At 61.0% G+C, this 19,258-nt stretch overlaps 6 protein-coding genes across 6 annotated transcripts; all 6 read right to left on the bottom strand.

Annotated features, from left to right (window-relative positions):
* Positions 1–1,064: 1,064 nt before the first annotated feature.
* LMJF_28_1050 (conserved hypothetical protein) lies at positions 1,065–2,291 on the bottom strand (the record flags this gene model as incomplete). Its single annotated transcript, XM_001684334.1, has 1 exon — positions 1,065–2,291. One exon carries the CDS (start codon positions 2,289–2,291, stop codon positions 1,065–1,067), a length of 1,227 nt encoding a protein of 408 aa, XP_001684386.1.
* A 1,827-nt stretch (positions 2,292–4,118) lies between these two features.
* LMJF_28_1040 (hypothetical protein) lies at positions 4,119–6,638 on the bottom strand (the record flags this gene model as incomplete). The annotated part of the gene is made up of 1 exon (XM_001684333.1): positions 4,119–6,638. One exon carries the CDS (start codon positions 6,636–6,638, stop codon positions 4,119–4,121), a length of 2,520 nt encoding a protein of 839 aa, XP_001684385.1.
* A 971-nt stretch (positions 6,639–7,609) lies between these two features.
* Positions 7,610–7,960, bottom strand: LMJF_28_1030 (putative ribosomal protein S20; the record flags this gene model as incomplete). The annotated part of the gene is made up of 1 exon (XM_001684332.1): positions 7,610–7,960. The coding sequence occupies one exon, from the start codon at positions 7,958–7,960 to the stop codon at positions 7,610–7,612; it is 351 nt and encodes a 116-aa protein (XP_001684384.1).
* A 1,099-nt stretch (positions 7,961–9,059) lies between these two features.
* Positions 9,060–10,943, bottom strand: LMJF_28_1020 (conserved hypothetical protein; the record flags this gene model as incomplete). Its single annotated transcript, XM_001684331.1, has 1 exon — positions 9,060–10,943. The coding sequence occupies one exon, from the start codon at positions 10,941–10,943 to the stop codon at positions 9,060–9,062; it is 1,884 nt and encodes a 627-aa protein (XP_001684383.1).
* A 1,189-nt stretch (positions 10,944–12,132) lies between these two features.
* Positions 12,133–12,483, bottom strand: LMJF_28_1010 (putative ribosomal protein S20; the record flags this gene model as incomplete). The annotated part of the gene is made up of 1 exon (XM_001684330.1): positions 12,133–12,483. The coding sequence occupies one exon, from the start codon at positions 12,481–12,483 to the stop codon at positions 12,133–12,135; it is 351 nt and encodes a 116-aa protein (XP_001684382.1).
* Positions 12,484–13,577: 1,094 nt separating this feature from the next.
* LMJF_28_1000 (conserved hypothetical protein) lies at positions 13,578–16,397 on the bottom strand (the record flags this gene model as incomplete). Its single annotated transcript, XM_001684329.1, has 1 exon — positions 13,578–16,397. The coding sequence occupies one exon, from the start codon at positions 16,395–16,397 to the stop codon at positions 13,578–13,580; it is 2,820 nt and encodes a 939-aa protein (XP_001684381.1).
* Between the last annotated feature and the right edge of the window lie 2,861 nt (positions 16,398–19,258).

Raw genomic sequence — 19,258 nt, 5'->3', positions numbered from 1 at the left:
AGCGTGCGCTCTTTTCCCATGCGACGCTGTTCTCTTCGTGATGCCGTTCTCGGGTAGCATCACATGCGTCGGCCTCGGGCAGGTTTGGAGGTCAGGAGAACGCCGCCAGCACGCACCACGAGTCGCGGTGGTCTTGAAACCGCGCAACAAAAAAAAAAGCGGAAAGAAAGCACAAGCAAAGCAGCGGGGCGTTCTCCCCGTCGTCTTACCCCCCCCCATACGACGCTCTTGGCGTGGCGACGCCTCGCTAAGTGAAGTGACACACACACACACACACACACACACAGATACAGGCAGGACCAAGCGCCTCAGCGCCAGCGAGAGCAGAAGGGAGGGAGGGGGAGGTGAGATGCACCAAAACAACGCCCGGAAAGAAACGCCAGCCAGCAGCGCACCAGCGCCGAGCAGCAGGAAGCACGAAAGAAGCTGAGAGAGGGAGAGAGAGGCGGCAGAACGGAGCAACGAGCACCCAAAAAAAAACGAAAAAAACCTGAGAAAGCACTGACATGAATGAGGGTGTGGGTGGATGTCAGTCATCGGCAGGTGATGGACCTTCACGGAGCAGCATGCCGCTCAGAGGGGCGGCACTTTACGGCATCGAGTTCACTTCTCCCTGTCAAGATGCTGACGACGACAGCCACCACCCCCTCAAGGCCTTGGCCGTCGGATAGGAAGAGCTTCCGAACCAAGGTGCCGGGGTGCAGGTGGGAAGGGGAGAGTACACCCCACATTCTGACTATAATAACAATAATATATATATATATATATATGTATATATGACGTATATATATATATGAGGGAGAAAAACGTGTGGGTGTAAGCAATGGGCAGATAAGCGGCTGAAGACAGACGAGAGACATCGACGTGGCGCAGTGGGGCTGAAGACTGGATGCAGGGAGGTGATAAACACCCGAGAAAGGGCAGCACTTCTGACACAGACCAAGAGCTGCCGAGAGCACTGACGCACACACTCACGTGCTTTGTGCCGTCTCTGCGCTCTTGCAGCTCTGCGCGGTATGCTCGTCCACCGGCTGAAGAGACCTTATCGAGATGCCCCCTTTCAGCTACACTTGAGCACTCACCACGCTAATCCGACTGCCATTGGCCTGCACAAACGGGTGCGCCCTCGCTGCGCGCACCACCGACGACGGCACGCACAGAAGCCGCAAGGCGACCTCCTGGTCGCCCTCCTCGCTGCACTGCTGCTGCTCCTCCACGTAGTCCAGCAACTCGGAGATGCACTCAGGCGTAAGACACCCGCTGAGCTGCAGTTCCTCCAGGACGCCGAATGAGCGGCGGCGGGAAGACGACAAGCCGCCTACGCCACGCGCCTCCCCAACCTTCGACGACGCCAGCGCATCCTGCTGCCGCGCGAGCGCCACGAGCGCGGCAACGTGGGCGGGGGTGAGTGAACAGTGTTCGAACCGCAGCCATCGCAACGTGGCTAGCGGCAGCGGGATGGACTGACCCACGTCATGCGGCGCGACGTAGCACCGAGTGAAGTGCAGTGTGGTGAGCTGCGCACCGCGTGTGGAAACGATGCGCCTCACGAAAGCTAGCAGCTGTGACGCGGTCGCGGTGCAGCTCGCGTGCGCATCCGACGTGGGAGACAGGAGCAGGTCAAGAAATGCGTCGCTCTGCGCTCGCTGCACAGCCGCGGCAATGGCGGGGCAAGCGTCATCACTGTCTTCGCCCATCCTCAATCGCCGTAGATCCAAGTCTGCGCAGTGCAGCGCACACAAGGGCAGCCGACTGCCATCGCAGTCCTCCAGAAGGATATCCTCTAATGTCCGCAATGCCTGTGCGGTCGGGCACGGCAGCAAAGGGCCCAGCACATGGAGGTAGAGCGGAACCACGGTCATGGCAGGGATAGTTGTTGACGTTGTGGGCGCCAAGTCTGCTTCGGCACGCATGGCCGCCGTGCCGAGAGCAGGGATGGGCGTCGAGCTGTTCAGATCCGCCTCCACCTCCACACGGAGAGGAAGGTATGGTGCGCACATGGTGAGGGCCGCGGAAATCTGCTCGAGAGTTTGAAGGGGCTTTCGACTCGCCTCCAGCGCGGCCAGCGCTATCGCCACCGCGTACGAGCTGCTCGCGTCCTCGATCTCCTTTGCAGCCGGGCCGGAGTCGGCATGGCCGTACGCGTCTGTGAACGGTCCCGGCTGGCCTTGCTGCAAGACACGGCCGCCATTAGTTCCACCTCGCAGGTGCGTACTTGGGGAAGGGCTATGGCACCCCGATGCGTAGGCCGGCGCCTCTGACACGCGAGTGCAAGTGCCATCGGCTGCCATGCGCATCAGGACACCTCGCTGCATGACGAGCTGTCCTCTCTCACACTCGCCCCGGCCGCGTGGTTGCCGACTGAAGGACAGGGAAGACGGGGGCGTGCTCGAGCCAGCCGCAGAGCTCTCATCGAGAGAGTCTGAGCATGGAACGTTGCCGCCCTCCCTTACCACATCCGGGTGCTCCCTCGGCGAGGCGGATGCGGCAGACGCACCGCCACCCCGACCCGCCTCGCTAGACCGCGAACGCGGCGGCGCGTAGTGCCGACGCAGATGGCCTTGGCCAATGCACGCGTTCAAAGTTTTGGTTGGCGTTGCATTCCGTACATCTTTCTGGCATCCCGATCCACGCGAGACACCTGAGTCGCCGAGCGCGTCGCCGGGAACGTTCGCGATGGAGACACCGTCATCGAGGTCGTCCGCACTGAACCCGAAGCTGCTCAACCAAGAACTGCGGATACCAAGGTATCCGCAGCAACCTCGGCATCGGCTGCGGCACCACATCCGCAGATTCTGGAAGGGGCGGAGCAACGCCGCCGTCATTGACGATCGATTCGCATTGCTGCGCGACGCCGCAGTGCCACCGCACGCGGAGAAGGAGAGACTGCTGAAGAAGGAGCACCAAGGCTCACTGTCCGTGCTGTCTACCACCGTCGTTACGGGCGTGCCGTTGTCGGCGTCCCGGGCAACTATCCAAGTCGTGTTGACCCGACTCGACGGCTGCTGCGGAGATGAGGACAACGACTGCAGCAGCGATGGTGGCGGGTTCTCGCGGCTGCTCGAAAGCAGCGGACGACACTCAGCCTCACCCATCCAGACGGAAGTAGGGGGCTGCGGGGGCAGTGCCAGGGGGAAGACCACTTCTGCGTTCGTAGACGGGGTCAGGCAGGGGGTTGATGAGTGGCTCACCTCAAGAGCAAGGAGAATGGAGATTCAACGAAAAAGAGAAAGCGCGCGCGCGCTCTCTGTGCTTGTGTTCGTATGCGATGCGCAGCACGCCAACCATGGGCGTAGTTGCTCTGCTGAAGTGGACGCCAGCGTCCGCGCTGTTGTGTGTGTGTGTGTGTGTGTGTGTGTGTGGTGACCAAGAGAAGGTCGTGGAAAGCTCACCTCCATGAGGCAGCAGCTCTGCTAAAGTTGGAGCGCTATGCCAGTGGGTATGCGTGCACATGTGTGCGCGGGTGAAAGAGAGCAAGCGAGGTAGGAGGAGGCATTGCAGCGAGAGGCGAGGTGACGAACCACACACAATAACACAAGACGACGGCGACAATGAAACTAACATAGGGATACCGGTGGTGGTGGAGGACGTGGGGGTGCAGTGAGACGGAACGGGGATGAGCGACCAGAGCCGCCTTGATTGCCTCTTCTCGGCACTCTCCTTGCACGTTTTTCCCCTTTCCCCGGCGTCGCCCTCCACGCCCCACTGTCACTGCTCACTTACAGCGCTGCTTCTCGGTAGATCGTGCCCAGGTGCCTTCTTCGAGGGAGAGGCGAACGCATGTCAGCGCGCAAGATCACAACGAAAAATAAAACAAAGGGGCCTCAATGCGAGACAAGCAAACAAAGGAAGGAGGGGGGCAGCGACAGCGGCACCCATCACTCACCCACGCAGACGTGCCGTGGCCCAGCACACGACGCGGCAAACAACATGCCGTCTCGAGAGAGAAAGGCAGAGAAAACGTTCAGCCTCCCGTGAAACACGAAAAAAAAACTCCTCTTCTGTTTCGTTTCAGCGCCAAGCGCACACAAAAGGCGGCAGCCGGGCAGGCAGACGTCGATCTAGTGCGAGGGGCACCCCTTCGTGTGCACACGCTACCCGCACAGCAGACGCTCCGCTCAGCATTTCCCATCTTCCCCGCACCACGCACCGCTATTGCTTGGTTGAGTGTCTGTAGACCTCACAAGCCCCCCACGCGACCGCACCATCTCCGTCAGCGCCGCCTCTTGCGCGTCGATGCGCGCATTTAGCAGCTGCAGTTGCTGCTCCAAGGACGGCGGCACCGGAGGGGCCGGCGGAACACTAACCGGCACGGCACCTGGCGGTAGGGGAAGCGGTGCGGACGGAAGCGGAACAGGGACGAGGTTGGGGGGGAGCGGATGTGGAACCGCAGAGACGGGCGGCGGCGACAGCACACCCTTCTCATTCCCAGCATCTCCCTCTGGCGTCGGGGCCGGCGGCTCCGCTGGCGCTGCTGTAGCCGTGGAGGTAAGAGGGGGACGCGGATGGGAAGGTCGTGTGTCCTCGCTGCCCTGTGGAGGAGGCGTGGAGGAGATCACCGGAACAGAGCCAGGGTTGCTGGCTACGTGCGCTGCAGGTGGTACCGCGAGCGCGTCGCCAGAAAACGAGGGGGCGCCTACAGCGATGCCAACGACAGTGCCCACCGCGGTGCCCGCTGCCGCAGATTTCTCGGCCGTCATCTCCGCCGTCTGCTCGCTTGTGAGTGGCGCAGCAGAATCAAACGCAACGTGCTCCGTGATGCTCTTTTCGTCCGAAGGTGACTGTGCTACCTCGCGTACCTCCGCAGCGTGATCAACGGCAGCGGGGTTGAGCATCGGTGTCTTGAGAGTCGCCAGTATTTTCTGTGGTGCCGCTGACGGCGGCAGCGGCATGGCTGCTGCGTCGCTAACCTCGTACAGCTGTACTGGCAATGCCGCGTCAACCACAAGTCCCTTGAAGCCCTTCTCGTCACTGCAGGTCGACGGCGCAGCATTACCAGCGCCCGCGGTGGGCGTCGGCACTGCGGGTAACAGATGTGTCACTGGCGTCACAGCCTCCCACGACGAAGACCGCGGAAGCTCCTCGAAAGGTTGCGCGACGGGCAGCGCATCGTCGTCTGTCGCCGACTCCTCCGACCCCACCATCGCTCTCGCCGCGGCGCACCGAGTCGGCGCCGTCGCTGCAGCCTCGTCGCCGTTTGCCGGCAACCCGTTACCCAAGCCACTGGTCACTGTGGTCATCGTCTCCGTGGCCATCTCAAGCAGTGCCAGGGCGTCGCCGGTGATTGTCTCGGTTCTTTGCTGTGCCTTGGCCGCCTCCACTGCGGCCTCGCGGTGCCACGCGTCAAGCGTGTCACGCAGTTCGTCCATCGTCATGTCAGCCGCTTGTGGTTGCCCGGCAGGCGCACGCTCAGGAGACGGCACACGCTGCTGTTTCAGAATTCCCTTGGGTGCAACATCCAGCACGTGGCGCAGCGTGGCGGAGACGGTCACAAACCGGCCGCTCAGCTGTTGGTAGTAGCGAGCCAACTCATCCTCGCGGCGCTTCATCTGAGAGATGCGATCCAGCGCGCCGCACAACTGCACCTCCAGTGTCTTCGCTGCGTCGTACTCTCGCTGAAGTGCATCCGACAGCGCATGTGTTTTTGCCTTTGCCAGCGTCAGCGCCTCCGCCGTCCGCTCTGCTTGAAGCTTGTAGTAGTCACGCTGGCTGTAGGCGTCCGCTACGGTCAGGCTGCTTCTGTGCGACGAGGCTGCCGTCGTGCACTGCCTCACACTCTCCTCAGCGACGCGCCGCAGAGCCTGCTCCTTCTCCAACAGTCGGTGTGTCGCGGCGCACTCAGCGGCCATGCTTTCATTCTCGACCTTCGTCTCGCGCAGCGCAGCGCGGAAATCGACCACCTCAGCCGCCATCAAGTCCCGCTCCCGCCCGAGATGCAAGACGAGACTTTGCAGACCTTCCACATCCTTTGTGAGCGATTCGAGATTGTGGAGGAGGACGCTGCGCTCCGTCTGATACGCCGCAGGGATTTCACGCATGCGCGCTACAGCTACGTCGTCGGACTCGGTGGTGTTCACGGAGGGCGCTACTGCGTCCGTGTGGCGAATACGCTCTGCATGCGGCAGGGTCAGCTCGACGCTAATGAGGCGAGCCGCCGCCGCAGTGTCAGCTGCCCTTGCTGACTCTACATGGTTACTTGCATTGGAGTGACGATGCGTGCGGGTCATAGTGTCCTGCTGCTGCTTCATCACGTGCAACTGTGCCTCGAGACATGCAATCTGTTTCTTTAGATTTTGCACGAGCGACACCTCTAGGGCCGTGCTAGGCGACGGTTGCAGAGAATGTAGAGCGTGTTGGCGTTCCGCACCATGGCACAAACCGACCGTTGTCACCGTTGTGGTGATGCTCTTACTCTCGCGCACCGGCGCCCGTCCCTGCTGACCTGAACTCCGACCGTTCGGCACGCCCTTCTTTGCCAGCAGTGGTCGCTTGTGCGCCTCTGTGAACTTCTCTTCAGCAGCAGAGCCAGCAGCCGCAGTTTGCGAGACTTTGGCGAACCGGCTCTGCGTTGCGCTCTCCGATACACCCTTACCCGTCACCGCGAGCGCGGGCGGGGCGGAGGCGACGCGTTGACGCATGCGTAGTTGGGAGCGGCTTCACACAGCGCAGAAACAAAAAGACTGCGCCCTCTCTCTGCAATGTGGCAAAGCAGTAGAAGTGGGCTGCGAGGTGCCCAGGGGACAAGGACGGACGATGGGTAGGCTGCCACCAGTACCACCTCTCTATGTGAATATGGTTAGGTGTGTGTTTATACCCGTCGGCCAGTGCTTCACCACTGAGTGTGGGTCTCGATAAGAGCAGGCCGTCTCTAATAAGCGGAATGGTCCAAAACAGGGGCTAGTCGGACCCGGTAGCACGCCCCTAAGTACGCTGGCCGCTTCCTTGACGATGCTCAGCACTGTCAACGCACACAGATGCCCCCCGCCCGTGCGCACAGGCATGCACAACCACGGCCGCGCAGCAGGCGCAAGAAGAAGAATCAGTGGAAGAGAAAGTGAATGCATATCACCGGACACAGAACATAAACGTGCGCCTGTCTGTCCGAGGAGCGTCACCTCGGCTTAGGCGCCTACGAGGCAGTCTTCCCCCTAACACACACCGCTGAGCACAATGGTGCGCTTCCTCGAAGCTGCTCACCGCCTTCACCGGTGCCTCCGCTAGTATGGAACTCCTCAGAACGCCATCGTCGCTTCGATACAGGTCTTTCGACCGTGTCAGGGTGCACCAGCAGCTGATCACACACACCGCGTGCCACGCAGTCACACGTGGCGTTGCGCGCTCGGTTTTATGCCTCGGATTGGAAAATGAAGGGCAAGGAGGAGTCAAAAAAGGAAATCAGTCTTGGCACAGTGACAACGCCGGGGCACGGCAGCAGCGCGCGCGGCGGCGCCATGGCTATGCGTGGGCGGTGAGGACGGCGCGCAGCGCAGCCCCGACCGCAGCACACACGCTCGCGCGGCGCGCCGGCACCGGTGGAGGAGTGGGTCAGTCAGCAAAAGCAAACCGTGAGCGCGGTGCGCCGGTGTGGCCGCACCCGCACGCACGCCGCCTACCGGTCCAGGATCGTGATCGACACGTCCACGCCCGACTCCATCGTGAAGCTCGTAATCTTCTTCACCTGCTCCGTCGGCGCGTGAAGGTCGATGATGCGCTTGTAGATCTTCAGCTCGAACGTGTCCCACGTGTTCGTACCGTTACCGCAAGGCGTCTTGCGGGTCGTGATCTTCAGCGTGCGCGTCGGCAGACGCACCGGGCCGTGGATCGTCACCTTCTCATCGCGCGCGCGCGTCAGCAGCTGCGACGTCACAGACTCCACAGCCTTCGCGTTGCGCGACGTGATCGTCAGACGCACCGTCTGGCCCTCCGCGGGCGCCGCCTGGTTCTTCTTCGGGTAGTCCATTTTGAACGTAATCAAGTGCCAAGGAATCTGCACGTGTGTGGTCGCAGGGCAGGGCAGGGCAGGGGGGAGGGAGGAGCTCAGTCGATGTGTGTGCGTGCGTTCAGGTAGCACGTAATGCAAGCCGAGAGAAGGCGAGGAGGTGCGGCAGAAGCAGCAAGAAGAGGAAGAGATGGAGAGCGGCGTGAAGAGACATGTGCGCTGCGGAAGGAGAGATGGGCAGCAGCAGCGGGGGAGGGGGGGGGTACGAGGAACGAGGCGACGGCTTCCGAGGCCCACCGCCCAACTAACGAAGCGGCGGAGAGGGCGGGGAGAGAAAGCACCCCAAACGCTTGAAGAAGACACGAGAAGGACGCTCTCTAAAGGAAAGAGTCGAGCAACGTTGGACACGCACTCACACCCGGAGGAAACGTTAGACCTGAAGACGCGCGGAGCGCCTAGGGAGTACTCGGGACGTTCCCGTTGCCAATGCCAACTGTCACAAGGTCATGCAGCGGGGTCTGCGCACCTGCTTTTGCACCGTGCACCCACACGAGGCCTCGTGTGTGAGCGTCTGCTTATTCAGACGGCACGCCTGTCCGTGCTGTTTCGCTTTCGTATCGGGGTCTCTTGTGAGACTGGTGCGACCATTCGAATTCGTGGGGAAAACCTCTCGTTACGTGCGTGTGCGCGTGCTTGCTTAGCTCTTCTGGCCTTCAGCGAGGACGTCAGAGGTGCATGCGCGCAGATTTGTTTGTGCCACGCTAATGTCGGAGCCCCTCCCCCTCGTGAGTGTGGGACTCCGTCGCTCCTTGCTCGACCTCGAACGCTCTCTCGGGAACAGCACAAAGCGCCTTGGGTGCCTCTGATGAGTGTCATGTTGCAGACACTGAGCGGAGGACTGAAGACTGCTACCTTTTTTTTTGCGCCGCGTTGAGTAACGCTGGAGGGCGTGAGAGCGAGAAAGCAGAGATGCGTTCGAGATGCCCACTCGACTCGCCCCCTCTGCAGACGCGGCAGTGCCGAGAGGCGCAGATCGTACAGTGATGCGCATGTCCCACAGCCCCTCACAACACCAGTTCGGCTGTTCGTTTCCTTTGCTGCACTCTGGAAGACGGAGATTTCAGTGAAACTCGGGTGAAGTACGCGCCTCACGGGCCTTCTGTGAGTACATCCACTCGTCCGGGGCGGTGTGGGCGCCGGCGAGGCTCTGTCCGCCACTCATTCGCTCCTTGTGCCGCAGCGCGGCTTGGTACGCGGCCTCCACCATAGGATCTGCGTGTCCCTTTACCTTCTCGAAGGCCGCCAGCACCATGTCTAGCAGTGCCGGGGGCAGAGCAAAGTCCTCCTCGTAGAGGCGCACCCGCTTGTCGTCGACAACGCGGCGGCGCTCGTACTGCGTAATGTTCTCGAACCGAGCAAATCGCATGAGCACGCTGTGGTACTGCTCCTGCAGATAGGCTGCCTCGATCAGCAGTCGCATCTTGTCGTACGTTTCTGGAATGTCGCGGTCCCGCATCTCCCGGTTCAGCTCGGCAAAGTGCTTCCAGTCACGCAGCCGCATGCAGGCTCGCAGCGCAGCAAGATAAAGTACCACGATGCTCGCATGCCCCTCCGCAAGGCTGGAGGCTCGCATCAGCCGACGCACTTCTGCCCACGCGGTGGCAGCTTCGATTCGTGAGGCTAGCGCCTGCGCGTACACGGGGGCGGATACAGGCCGGTGGTCGCGCCGCATTACATCCAACATCTGAAAGGCTTCTTTCCACCGACCAGCGTTGACGCACGCCCGCAGCGGTGCTTCGTAGCTCTGCTGATATAGCGGGAAGCCGTTGCGCTCAAGAGCTTGAAAGAGTGTGAGCGCCATCGACCACCCACGCCCACTTCTACCAACACCGTCGATCGCCGAAGATGAGAACGTCTGTCGGGCACGCTCTTCCGCTGAGACCTCTTCCGACGCCACCAGCGCCAGTCGCACGCTCCGCTCATCGGGAGGCACACGCGTCGCTATAAGCTGCTCCATGAGCCGCACAACCTGGGCGTGCTTCTGTGCTTGGTAGCACGCACGAATCGACGCATCGTACGCCTCCGGCGGGATGAGCGCCTGCTCGGCTTCGGCGCCGCGGAGAATCGAAAGACACAGCTGCCACTGTCGGCCTACGCAGGCCAGCTGGGTTGCCGTCTCCAGCAGCAGCGGTGTCAGCTCGTTGCTCTTGCGAAACACCTCCGCGTTCCTGCGGAGGGCGACGAACTCCTCTAACGCAACTTGCCAAGGAGAGGAAGCGGACACGTCGTCAGCGTCCTGCTTCGTGGCATCCGCGCGTGGATTGCCGCCGTAGCCGTCATCTCGGCCGCGATGCGTGCTGCGACGCGCAACCGGGCGCGCACCCTCCTCCTTCGCCATGGTGGGGGAGTGCCTACTCTGAAAAGACTCCGACGCTGAGCTGCCCTGCGTACGTGTGACGGGTATTGGTGCCGCGCCGGCGGCGGCAGCGGGTCTCTCCTCCCCGCTTGCAGGCCACCGCATGAGCGAGGCGCACAGCGCGGCGCGCAAGTACTCGGTTGTGAGGTCGTCGTTCACTACTGGGCAGTGCGACGCATTCTTGGCGTGCTGCGCGACATCTCGGTCACGGAGCGCACGAAATTGCCGATGCGCCTCAGCGAAATCGCCGGCGTCTGCACAGGCAGCCATGAAAGCCACATGCGCCGTTAGGGGGCGGGGACGGCCGATCCGGCGGTAGAGATCAACGTACACCTGCTTTGCCGCCTGGAGCTGCCCACGCTGTCCGCACTGGCACATGGCGCGGCACAAAGCCGCATCGCTCGGCATCACGCCGTGCCGCACCGCATCCACAAGAGCCGCGAGAGACGTTGCCCACTGGCTGGCGTGCTTGTGCTGGTCAAGAAAGCGATGCAGCTTTGCGCGTCGCTCCGCCTCCTGCCGCTCGAGACCGCGCTCATAGGCAAACTTCGACTGCCGCAGCTGTGCGAGAGCCGTTTTCTTATCCATCTGGCTTGCCTGTGCGTTGAATAGGGACTGCCACGGCAGCGGAACGCCTGCCGACTGAGCGATAGCGGCGACGGGAGGGCGTCTGGATCACGCACTACTGGTGGAGAGACAGCGAGGAGACACCGTAGGCGGTGGGAGGCAGGTAGAACAGCGGAGAAAAGGACCGTGTGTCGCGTCCGGGGGCGGCCGCCGCAGCGGATAACGATTTCCTGAGTGCAGCGTCAAGGTGTGTATGTGCGTTCTTTCGTCGGCCTCTAGTTCGTTGCAACCACGCACCTCCGGCGTCACCCATCGTCTCCCCTCTTCTTCCTCGGTCGCGTGCGTTGACACCTTTACGGTGTTGCGGCTGGGGAGGAGAAGAGGGGGCTGAGAGCGGACGTGAAACAAAAGAGGTCGCACAAACACACCACGGCAGCGCTGGATCTTCGTGTCGGTGATGGTCGCGCTGCTATGTGCGCCCTGCTGACCGTTCACGCGTGCGCAAGGCCGAGAAAAAGGGCGAGTGAAGATAGAAACAGGCGGCCTGTCCAGCACTTTGCATGAGTAATGTGAGGGATAAGAGAGAGAGAGAAGATGATTGATCAAGCGGGGGAGGGGGGGGGAACGGCCCCAATGGACTTAACTCCATCAATACAAGCTAAAACATCGGTGTCTATGCAGGAAGCGACGAGCACAGCGGGGCCAAGATGACATGCGCCCACGTGTCTGTGCCACCACACCCTGGCAAAGGAGTGAGGGACCCACAGAACACCGATGGCCCGCACGCCTCCCTATGCACCGTTTCGCTGGCTTTCTCCACTGACAGTCTACGCTAACGCCTTTTGGGCACAGCCCTTACGTGAGTTTCGACCGTGTCAGGGTGCACCAGCAGCTGATCACACACACCGCGTGCCACGCAGTCACACGTGGCGTTGCGCGCTCGGTTTTATGCCTCGGATTGGAAAATGAAGGGCAAGGAGGAGTCAAAAAAGGAAATCAGTCTTGGCACAGTGACAACGCCGGGGCACGGCAGCAGCGCGCGCGGCGGCGCCATGGCTATGCGTGGGCGGTGAGGACGGCGCGCAGCGCAGCCCCGACCGCAGCACACACGCTCGCGCGGCGCGCCGGCACCGGTGGAGGAGTGGGTCAGTCAGCAAAAGCAAACCGTGAGCGCGGTGCGCCGGTGTGGCCGCACCCGCACGCACGCCGCCTACCGGTCCAGGATCGTGATCGACACGTCCACGCCCGACTCCATCGTGAAGCTCGTAATCTTCTTCACCTGCTCCGTCGGCGCGTGAAGGTCGATGATGCGCTTGTAGATCTTCAGCTCGAACGTGTCCCACGTGTTCGTACCGTTACCGCAAGGCGTCTTGCGGGTCGTGATCTTCAGCGTGCGCGTCGGCAGACGCACCGGGCCGTGGATCGTCACCTTCTCATCGCGCGCGCGCGTCAGCAGCTGCGACGTCACAGACTCCACAGCCTTCGCGTTGCGCGACGTGATCGTCAGACGCACCGTCTGGCCCTCCGCGGGCGCCGCCTGGTTCTTCTTCGGGTAGTCCATTTTGAACGTAATCAAGTGCCAAGGAATCTGCACGTGTGTGGTCGCAGGGCAGGGCAGGGCAGGGGGGAGGGAGGAGCTCAGTCGATGTGTGTGCGTGCGTTCAGGTAGCACGTAATGCAAGCCGAGAGAAGGCGAGGAGGTGCGGCAGAAGCAGCAAGAAGAGGAAGAGATGGAGAGCGGCGTGAAGAGACATGTGCGCTGCGGAAGGAGAGATGGGCAGCAGCAGCGGGGGAGGGGGGGGTACGAGGAACGAGGCGACGGCTTCCGAGGCCCACCGCCCAACTAACGAAGCGGCGGAGAGGGCGGGGAGAGAAAGCACCCAAGATGTATGCAATCAAAGAACATGTGAAAGTGGAAGGCGTGTTGTGCGGGCGAAGGGAAGCGAGAGGGGATGCAGGAATATACGTCGGCGAATGTGTGGCACACGCGCAGGAGGGCCGCTAATGCAAGCGACCCACTTTTTCCGAGGATACACTGGAATCCTGTTCGAGCCCACCCGCACCCAATTGCCGCAATACCTCTCCCCAGATCGTTTGCCCTCTCCGTGGCAAAGCCCCTACCTCTCGATGCTGTGTGCCTGCATCTCCGTCATGGTCTGCTTCGAGTGTCGCTTGTATGTCAGGCTTCTGTGAACGGGAAACATGTAGGCGCGCTCACGACGGCGACAGCGGCGTGAGACACATGGATCAGCGCGCTGCTGTGACAGCTTCCAGTCCGCGCCTCTCACATAATTCGCGGCAGCGCAACATTGTGCCCCGCGCGCTCCAGAGACGCGGTTCGTTCGGCCACGCTTCCACGGCCACTGTGTCTTCAAGACGGTGTGTTGTCCTCCGATCCCTCCTCCATCAAGCAATGCACAGGCAGTCCTCTTTCGTTCCAGGCCGCCAGTCTTTGTAGAGGAGGACGCGGACACGTCTGGTATATATATATATCGAGAAGCGCACGCAGGGCCGATCGAGCTCTCGCCCATCGCTGTCACGTTCTTCACATGGCGGTGGCTGATCATCGAAGCGTCCTCGAGTGCATGTGCGTGCATGCTTTACCGCCGTCTCTATCGTTTTTTCTCCGTCCCAGCAGCAGCTGGACCAGGCGATCTAGCCCAGAGTTTTGATCGCCAGGTCGCGTGACATCACCGGATGTGGCGACAACACGTGACGCACATCAATGGCCGAAGGGCCACCATGGCCGCCGTCGGCAGAGACTGGAGAGGTGGAGCCAGTGGCAGTGGCAGCGGCAGCGGGAACTGCCTCCATTGGTCGAACAAACTCGTGCATGATCTCCGCTTCGCGGATGGCAGCACCGTCGCTGCGCGGCCCGTCATCGGCACCGTCGACGTGGGTGCAATCTAGCAGTGTGCTGCAGACCCATTTCCATTGTTGGTGCCGCGATGTGGCCTGCGCAAGATTGTTCTTGTACAACTCCTCCGCTAGCTTCGACAGCGGCAGCGTATCCCACGGGGTCGCCTTCAGCGCGTGCGCGATGCGGAGGGCATGAATATACACCATCCGCTCCGCACCTTTGCGGGTGAAGCAACGACCGAGTGCAACGCGACGCCCGTACACCGCCTGGTCAAACGGGAGCTCCATCCAGAAGTTGTTGGCGATTCGACGGGCGGCTCCGCGATAGTGTTGCGGCCCGACGTAGTGGTACAGGTATTCGCCCGGTCGCCGCTGCCCAATTCGCCAGCCGAACGCGTACTGCGCAAACTCCTCGAAGAGGATCTGCGAAAGGTCGAACACGGAACGCACATGCACACGCTTTGCCTCGTCGTTCAATGCGTGCAAGTCAGGCGCCACGTCGAATATGTCGGCGTCTGTTAGCATGATCTGCCACACCTCCTGGTAGGGAGGTATTCTCGTGGCTGACAGCATCGGCACATCGCGGTACGCGGGAGGGGACCGCAGCCGCGAATGCGGCGGCGGCGGCGGCGGCCCCAGCGCGGTCTCCGCCTCTGTGCTCGGCGCACGCTCCAGCCGCTTCGTGTACAGATACGATGATGGCATGATGAGACCGAGGGACTCGCGCACCTCCATCATGCGCTGCCACCGCGGCTGCTCCATGCATACCGCGGGCACAACATCCAGCGCGCACAACACATCGACAGCGTGGAGGGTGCACAAAATAATGGAGGACTCGGGTGTCGACGCGATGGAGTACCCACCGCGCACGCCGTAACGCTCTGGCAGGGGCAGATACACGGTGGAGCGATACTGGCTATCCTTGCAATACACGTAGCAGAAGATGGCGCTCTCGTATGGGTGCTGGACCGCCACCATGAAGGAGCGGAGGCATGGGCCGGCGAGCGAAAGCAGCTCTTTATATTCGGGGCTGCCTATGATGTCGACCTCGACAAGGTGATTGCGAAACGTGTGGACAACCATGCGATTCAGATGAAGCAGCTTCTCCACTACGTTTCGCTCAGAACGCCGGGCTCGGAGCTTGGCTATGCTGCGATACCACTCTTTCAGCGGCTTCGGCAAGTTCGCGGCCTTCACATCAACGGTGGCTGGGTCGATTGGTTCGGCGGCTATGAGGCGCCCCCAGCGCAAACATGCGTCGTAGTACATCGCCTGCTCATGAGGGGTATCGTAAACATGAAGTCCGAACCACTGCAGAAGAAGTTCCGCGTGCATCGCGCACAGGTCCCGTGCCCCCTCTTGCGTCGTTGCCTTGCCTACTGCGCGGACCGGGATTCCAGGAATGTCAAGCCACATTGTGTACCACGTTTTGAGCTTCACACTCACCTTTAAGGGATGCTGCTGCCACACGTTCGTGTCCTCCTCCGCCGCCCGCGTCTGGATGCTGGAGTCCAAGTCGTGCCCCGTCAGGCGCACCAGATACCTGCTCACACGCGCCACCGCGCCTGGGTCACGCAGGCAACGACTGCTCGGCGTCTCCTTCTCGTGCCACCAACTCTCGCAGTCGTCCTCCACCAGATCGAAGGCGCCGCCCTCCGTCTCGTCCACCATTGCGTGTGCCGACCTGGATCGGATGTTAAACAGAATCCGCTCGTACGCGAGCACCTTCGGCACGGACGGCGCGTGGGCGCCCTGCGTTTCTCGATAACCACGATTGCTTACGGAGCCGGCGGCGGCAGCAGCAGCACCGGCACCAGAGCCGCCGGGCACCACCTCTGGCTGCAGAATCTGCACCTCGTTCGCAGAGATGACGACGCTGTCTATTTCGCCCAGTTCATCGTCATCGTCATCGTCTAAAAGCGGGCGATTGTGCGTTAAGATCGTCGACTGGAGAGTGGCGAGCTCATCAAGGGCTACACGAATGAACCACTCGGCGCCATATCGAGGCTTGACCATATCCCAGCGGCGTGCGGGACGGCGAAGGAGGCCCTTACCCGGCCGTGCACCTCCGTCTTGAGTCGCTGCACCGGACGCGGTGCTCGCCCCGCCGTCTCCCCCGTGGTTTGTCAGCGCCGAAGAGGTCTGCAATGACTGAAAAGACCGCGTCTTACCAGCCGCTTGGATGACCTGAGCAGAGGTGGCAGCGGGCAGGAAGACGCCGAGCGGCAGGTACACTGACGACAGCTCCAGCGGCTCGTCTGTGACCTCAGGGGCTGTGCGACCTTCCGCCTGGGCTTGTAGCACGCGCTGATGCTGACGCTGTTCCGAGGTGAAGAGAGGGATGTTCAATGCGTCGAGGCAGCGCTCTGCGTGCATGCACGCCGCCAGTACTGCCAGCTTCGCTTCCATCGCAAAACCGGTGACCTTAATCGCTTGGCGCGAGATCTTCGCGTCCACGAGGACGTCCACGGGAATGTCAAAGGAAGAGATCCACACATTTCGCACCAGCGCGGGTCCGATATGAGCCGCGTATTCGGTTCTCTCGACAGCATTCAGGAGTCGCGGAGTGGTCTCGACGCCGAAGCTTCTGCCTCTGCTACTGCTGCCAAAGAGCATCGACGTGCACCCTTCCAATGGCCGCGAGACGCGCTGGATGTAGTTTTTTATTCGCGACTGGGAGAACGTATCGACTTGAGTGAGGCGCACCAGTGCACCACGACCGTTTTCGGCGATATGCGAGTTGACCGTCGGGGGTGATGAAGAGCCCGCCTCGCAAATCGCGGTACGTAGCACCGCCGAGCGCTGCATCACGCCACCGCCATGCGTAGCACGTCGCCCGCAGAAGATGCTGCTGAGCGTTGGCGCCCCCACAATATTCAGGGCGCGTGAGCGTCTCCATTCCCGGCGCTGCAGCCGCAGAATGTGTAGCAGTGTCTGAGTGCGGCATGGATACTGCCTTGACGACTGCACTCTTTTCATGCTTTGCGTCTTGCTAGATTTGGTTTCCGCTTTGTGTTTGCGCGTACTGTATGCATGCGTGTGCTATCCTGTTTTTTTGTGTGTGGGGGGGGGGATGAGAGGGTGCCCGCCCTTCCAACGACAGGCCGAGCTAAGTATCTTCCAATGTGAGGGAGAGAGAGGGGGGGGGGTACGGAGGAGTGGTCATGGAGCACGAGACACAGAAAGTGAAAGAAGAGGAAATGGGGAACGCGAAAGAAGGTACGCGCAGGGATGGTACTGCCCGCGCGTCGAGCGCATCAGACACGCAAGCTACAGCGACACACACGCGCATGCGCGCACCCACCAGAGAAGCTCACCCATACATATATATATATATATATATATGTGCGCATGTGTGTGTGTGTGTTGGCTGCATGTGTTTTTGCCCTTCCTTCCTTTTGCCGCTGCACTGCGTTAGTGAACGTAACGCGCAAAGTCAGAACAGGGCCGTTAAAGCACGACAACAGCGACAAGGAATGGTGTCCTAATACGAGGTGGTGTCGTTGTGTGCTCGTGCGTTCTCGTTTTAGAGGGGGGTGTGCGGGAACTCGGTTAGGTGTGGGACTCTGTGCACGTCCGCCTCTCTCACCTCCCCCTCCTCTTCCTCCCTCACCCTTACATGGACGTCTACTTTCTTTATGTGCGCAGGCGTGGGACAAGACGGTCAGCGCGCCTGACGCATCCTCTATTGCCCACCGCGCTCCCTCACCCCACCCTACGGCAACCGCCTGTGTACTCCTTTCTCTACATCTCGCTTGCTGCATCACTGCAAGAGCAACAGCTAAGAGCACCTTGGGTTCTCCTCAGCGAGGAACCCATCCATCTCGTCTGCAACCATTTACGTTGTACAAAATACGATTGCATGCATGCAGATGCGCCACACTCGACCACCTCTCTTTCTTCTGTGTGCATCGACTTGACGACGTGCGTGCGGGCGCACACGCATGCGAGCGAGAGGGGTGACAAGGAGAACTGCTAGTCCCCGCAGTCCCCCCACCCCACCCCGCCTCCACCTACCGCGCACGTGTTGCGTTCACGATTTCATTGCAGCGGTTAAATCGCTTTGCATAGAACGATATCTATGCAGCTCTCAAGCACACACAGAGGTGGGGGTGGGGGTGGGGGGAGAGAGTCCGTAAGATGAAAAGGTCGCACACGAAGAAAGGAACGACAAAGGCGATGGGGGAGGGGTCCGATGGACGGGATCGCATCGCTGTGGGTATGCTTCTCGAGAGGCACAGTAGCAGTCCACAGCCCACAGTCGTGGCTAACACAATCGATTGGCATACACACACACACACACATATATATATATAGGTATGGGTATGGGTATGTTTGTATGTGCAGGCAGAGCGGGGCGGGGGGTCGTTCGAATGCGGAAAGCGAGCGTTCGGGTGGGGTGCGGAGAGGAGGAGAGGGACCCGGAACAGCGAGGAGGACCACAGAAGCCGATGAGAGCGAGAGAGAGAGGGGGAGGGGGCAAGAAACAGCGAACCGTAAAGCGAGAGTAAAACACGCAGAGCAAGAAGATGAAAAAGGAGAGGTGGCGGGGGGGGCGAGAGGGCCACAAAAAAACGTCGGAGCTGGCCCTTTCACGCCTGTGCAGCGCTCACAGAGGGGGGGGGGCATCCACACGCGTCTCAGCTCCACCCCTCTTGCGTCCAACACGAATGGAAAAGTCACAGGGTGCAGACAAAGAATAACAACCGGAAGGAGGAGGGGGAGGGAGAATGCGGATAGGCGACAGCAAAGAAGTGCGGGGAGGAGGATGGGGTGCGATAGACGGCGGTCTGAGAGGGAGATGCACACCTCTCACACAAGGAACAAGAAGAACAGAACCAGAAAGTTGGAAGCAGCGCCTGCACAAAACGTTAGAGGGGACTTCGATAAGTTCAACGAAGAAGTGAAGCTCCCCCTCTCCGACTTTGCAAGAAGTCGGTAATCATACCCCATCAGCCCGGCACGACATCGACTTCACAGAACGGGAGAGGAGGGAAAGCAACGGTTTAGGAAACCGAGCTTCACCAACATAATTTTTACAACGCCACAGGTGAGAAATGAATCGAATGCATCTCAGACCGCCATGTACACACGTGCGCGCACAGCTACGTTTCCGTGTAAGCCCACAGAATCCGCTCACGAGGAAAAAAAGGGAGTGCGTCGCCGTCATCTCCAGCTGATGATTGCTCACCACTTACAGCATTGTGCGCCGTCTTCACATTCCCCGTCAATGTTTGCTTGTCTTCGCCCCTCCTCCCTCGCTCCCCCTCCCTGCCATTCGCTACCGCTCTCTTTCTCTGTGCCGGTGGCCTCTCAAAAGTGCCACTCTGCACACGAGATGCCGCACAATTCAGAAGAGGAGCGACGGAGGAGAGGAAGCGCGTGACAGGGCGGAAACAGTGGACAGGCACGCGTGGGGCCGGCAGCCTCGCACAGGCAGAGAGACGGAATGAGGAGCGGAGCAACGCGGAATGCCG

This window comes from Leishmania major, chromosome 28 (genome assembly GCF_000002725.2).
Source record: "Leishmania major strain Friedlin complete genome, chromosome 28".
In the NCBI taxonomy this organism is placed as follows: domain Eukaryota; phylum Euglenozoa; class Kinetoplastea; order Trypanosomatida; family Trypanosomatidae; genus Leishmania; species Leishmania major.
This window is presented reverse-complemented; position numbering and strand designations above follow the sequence as displayed.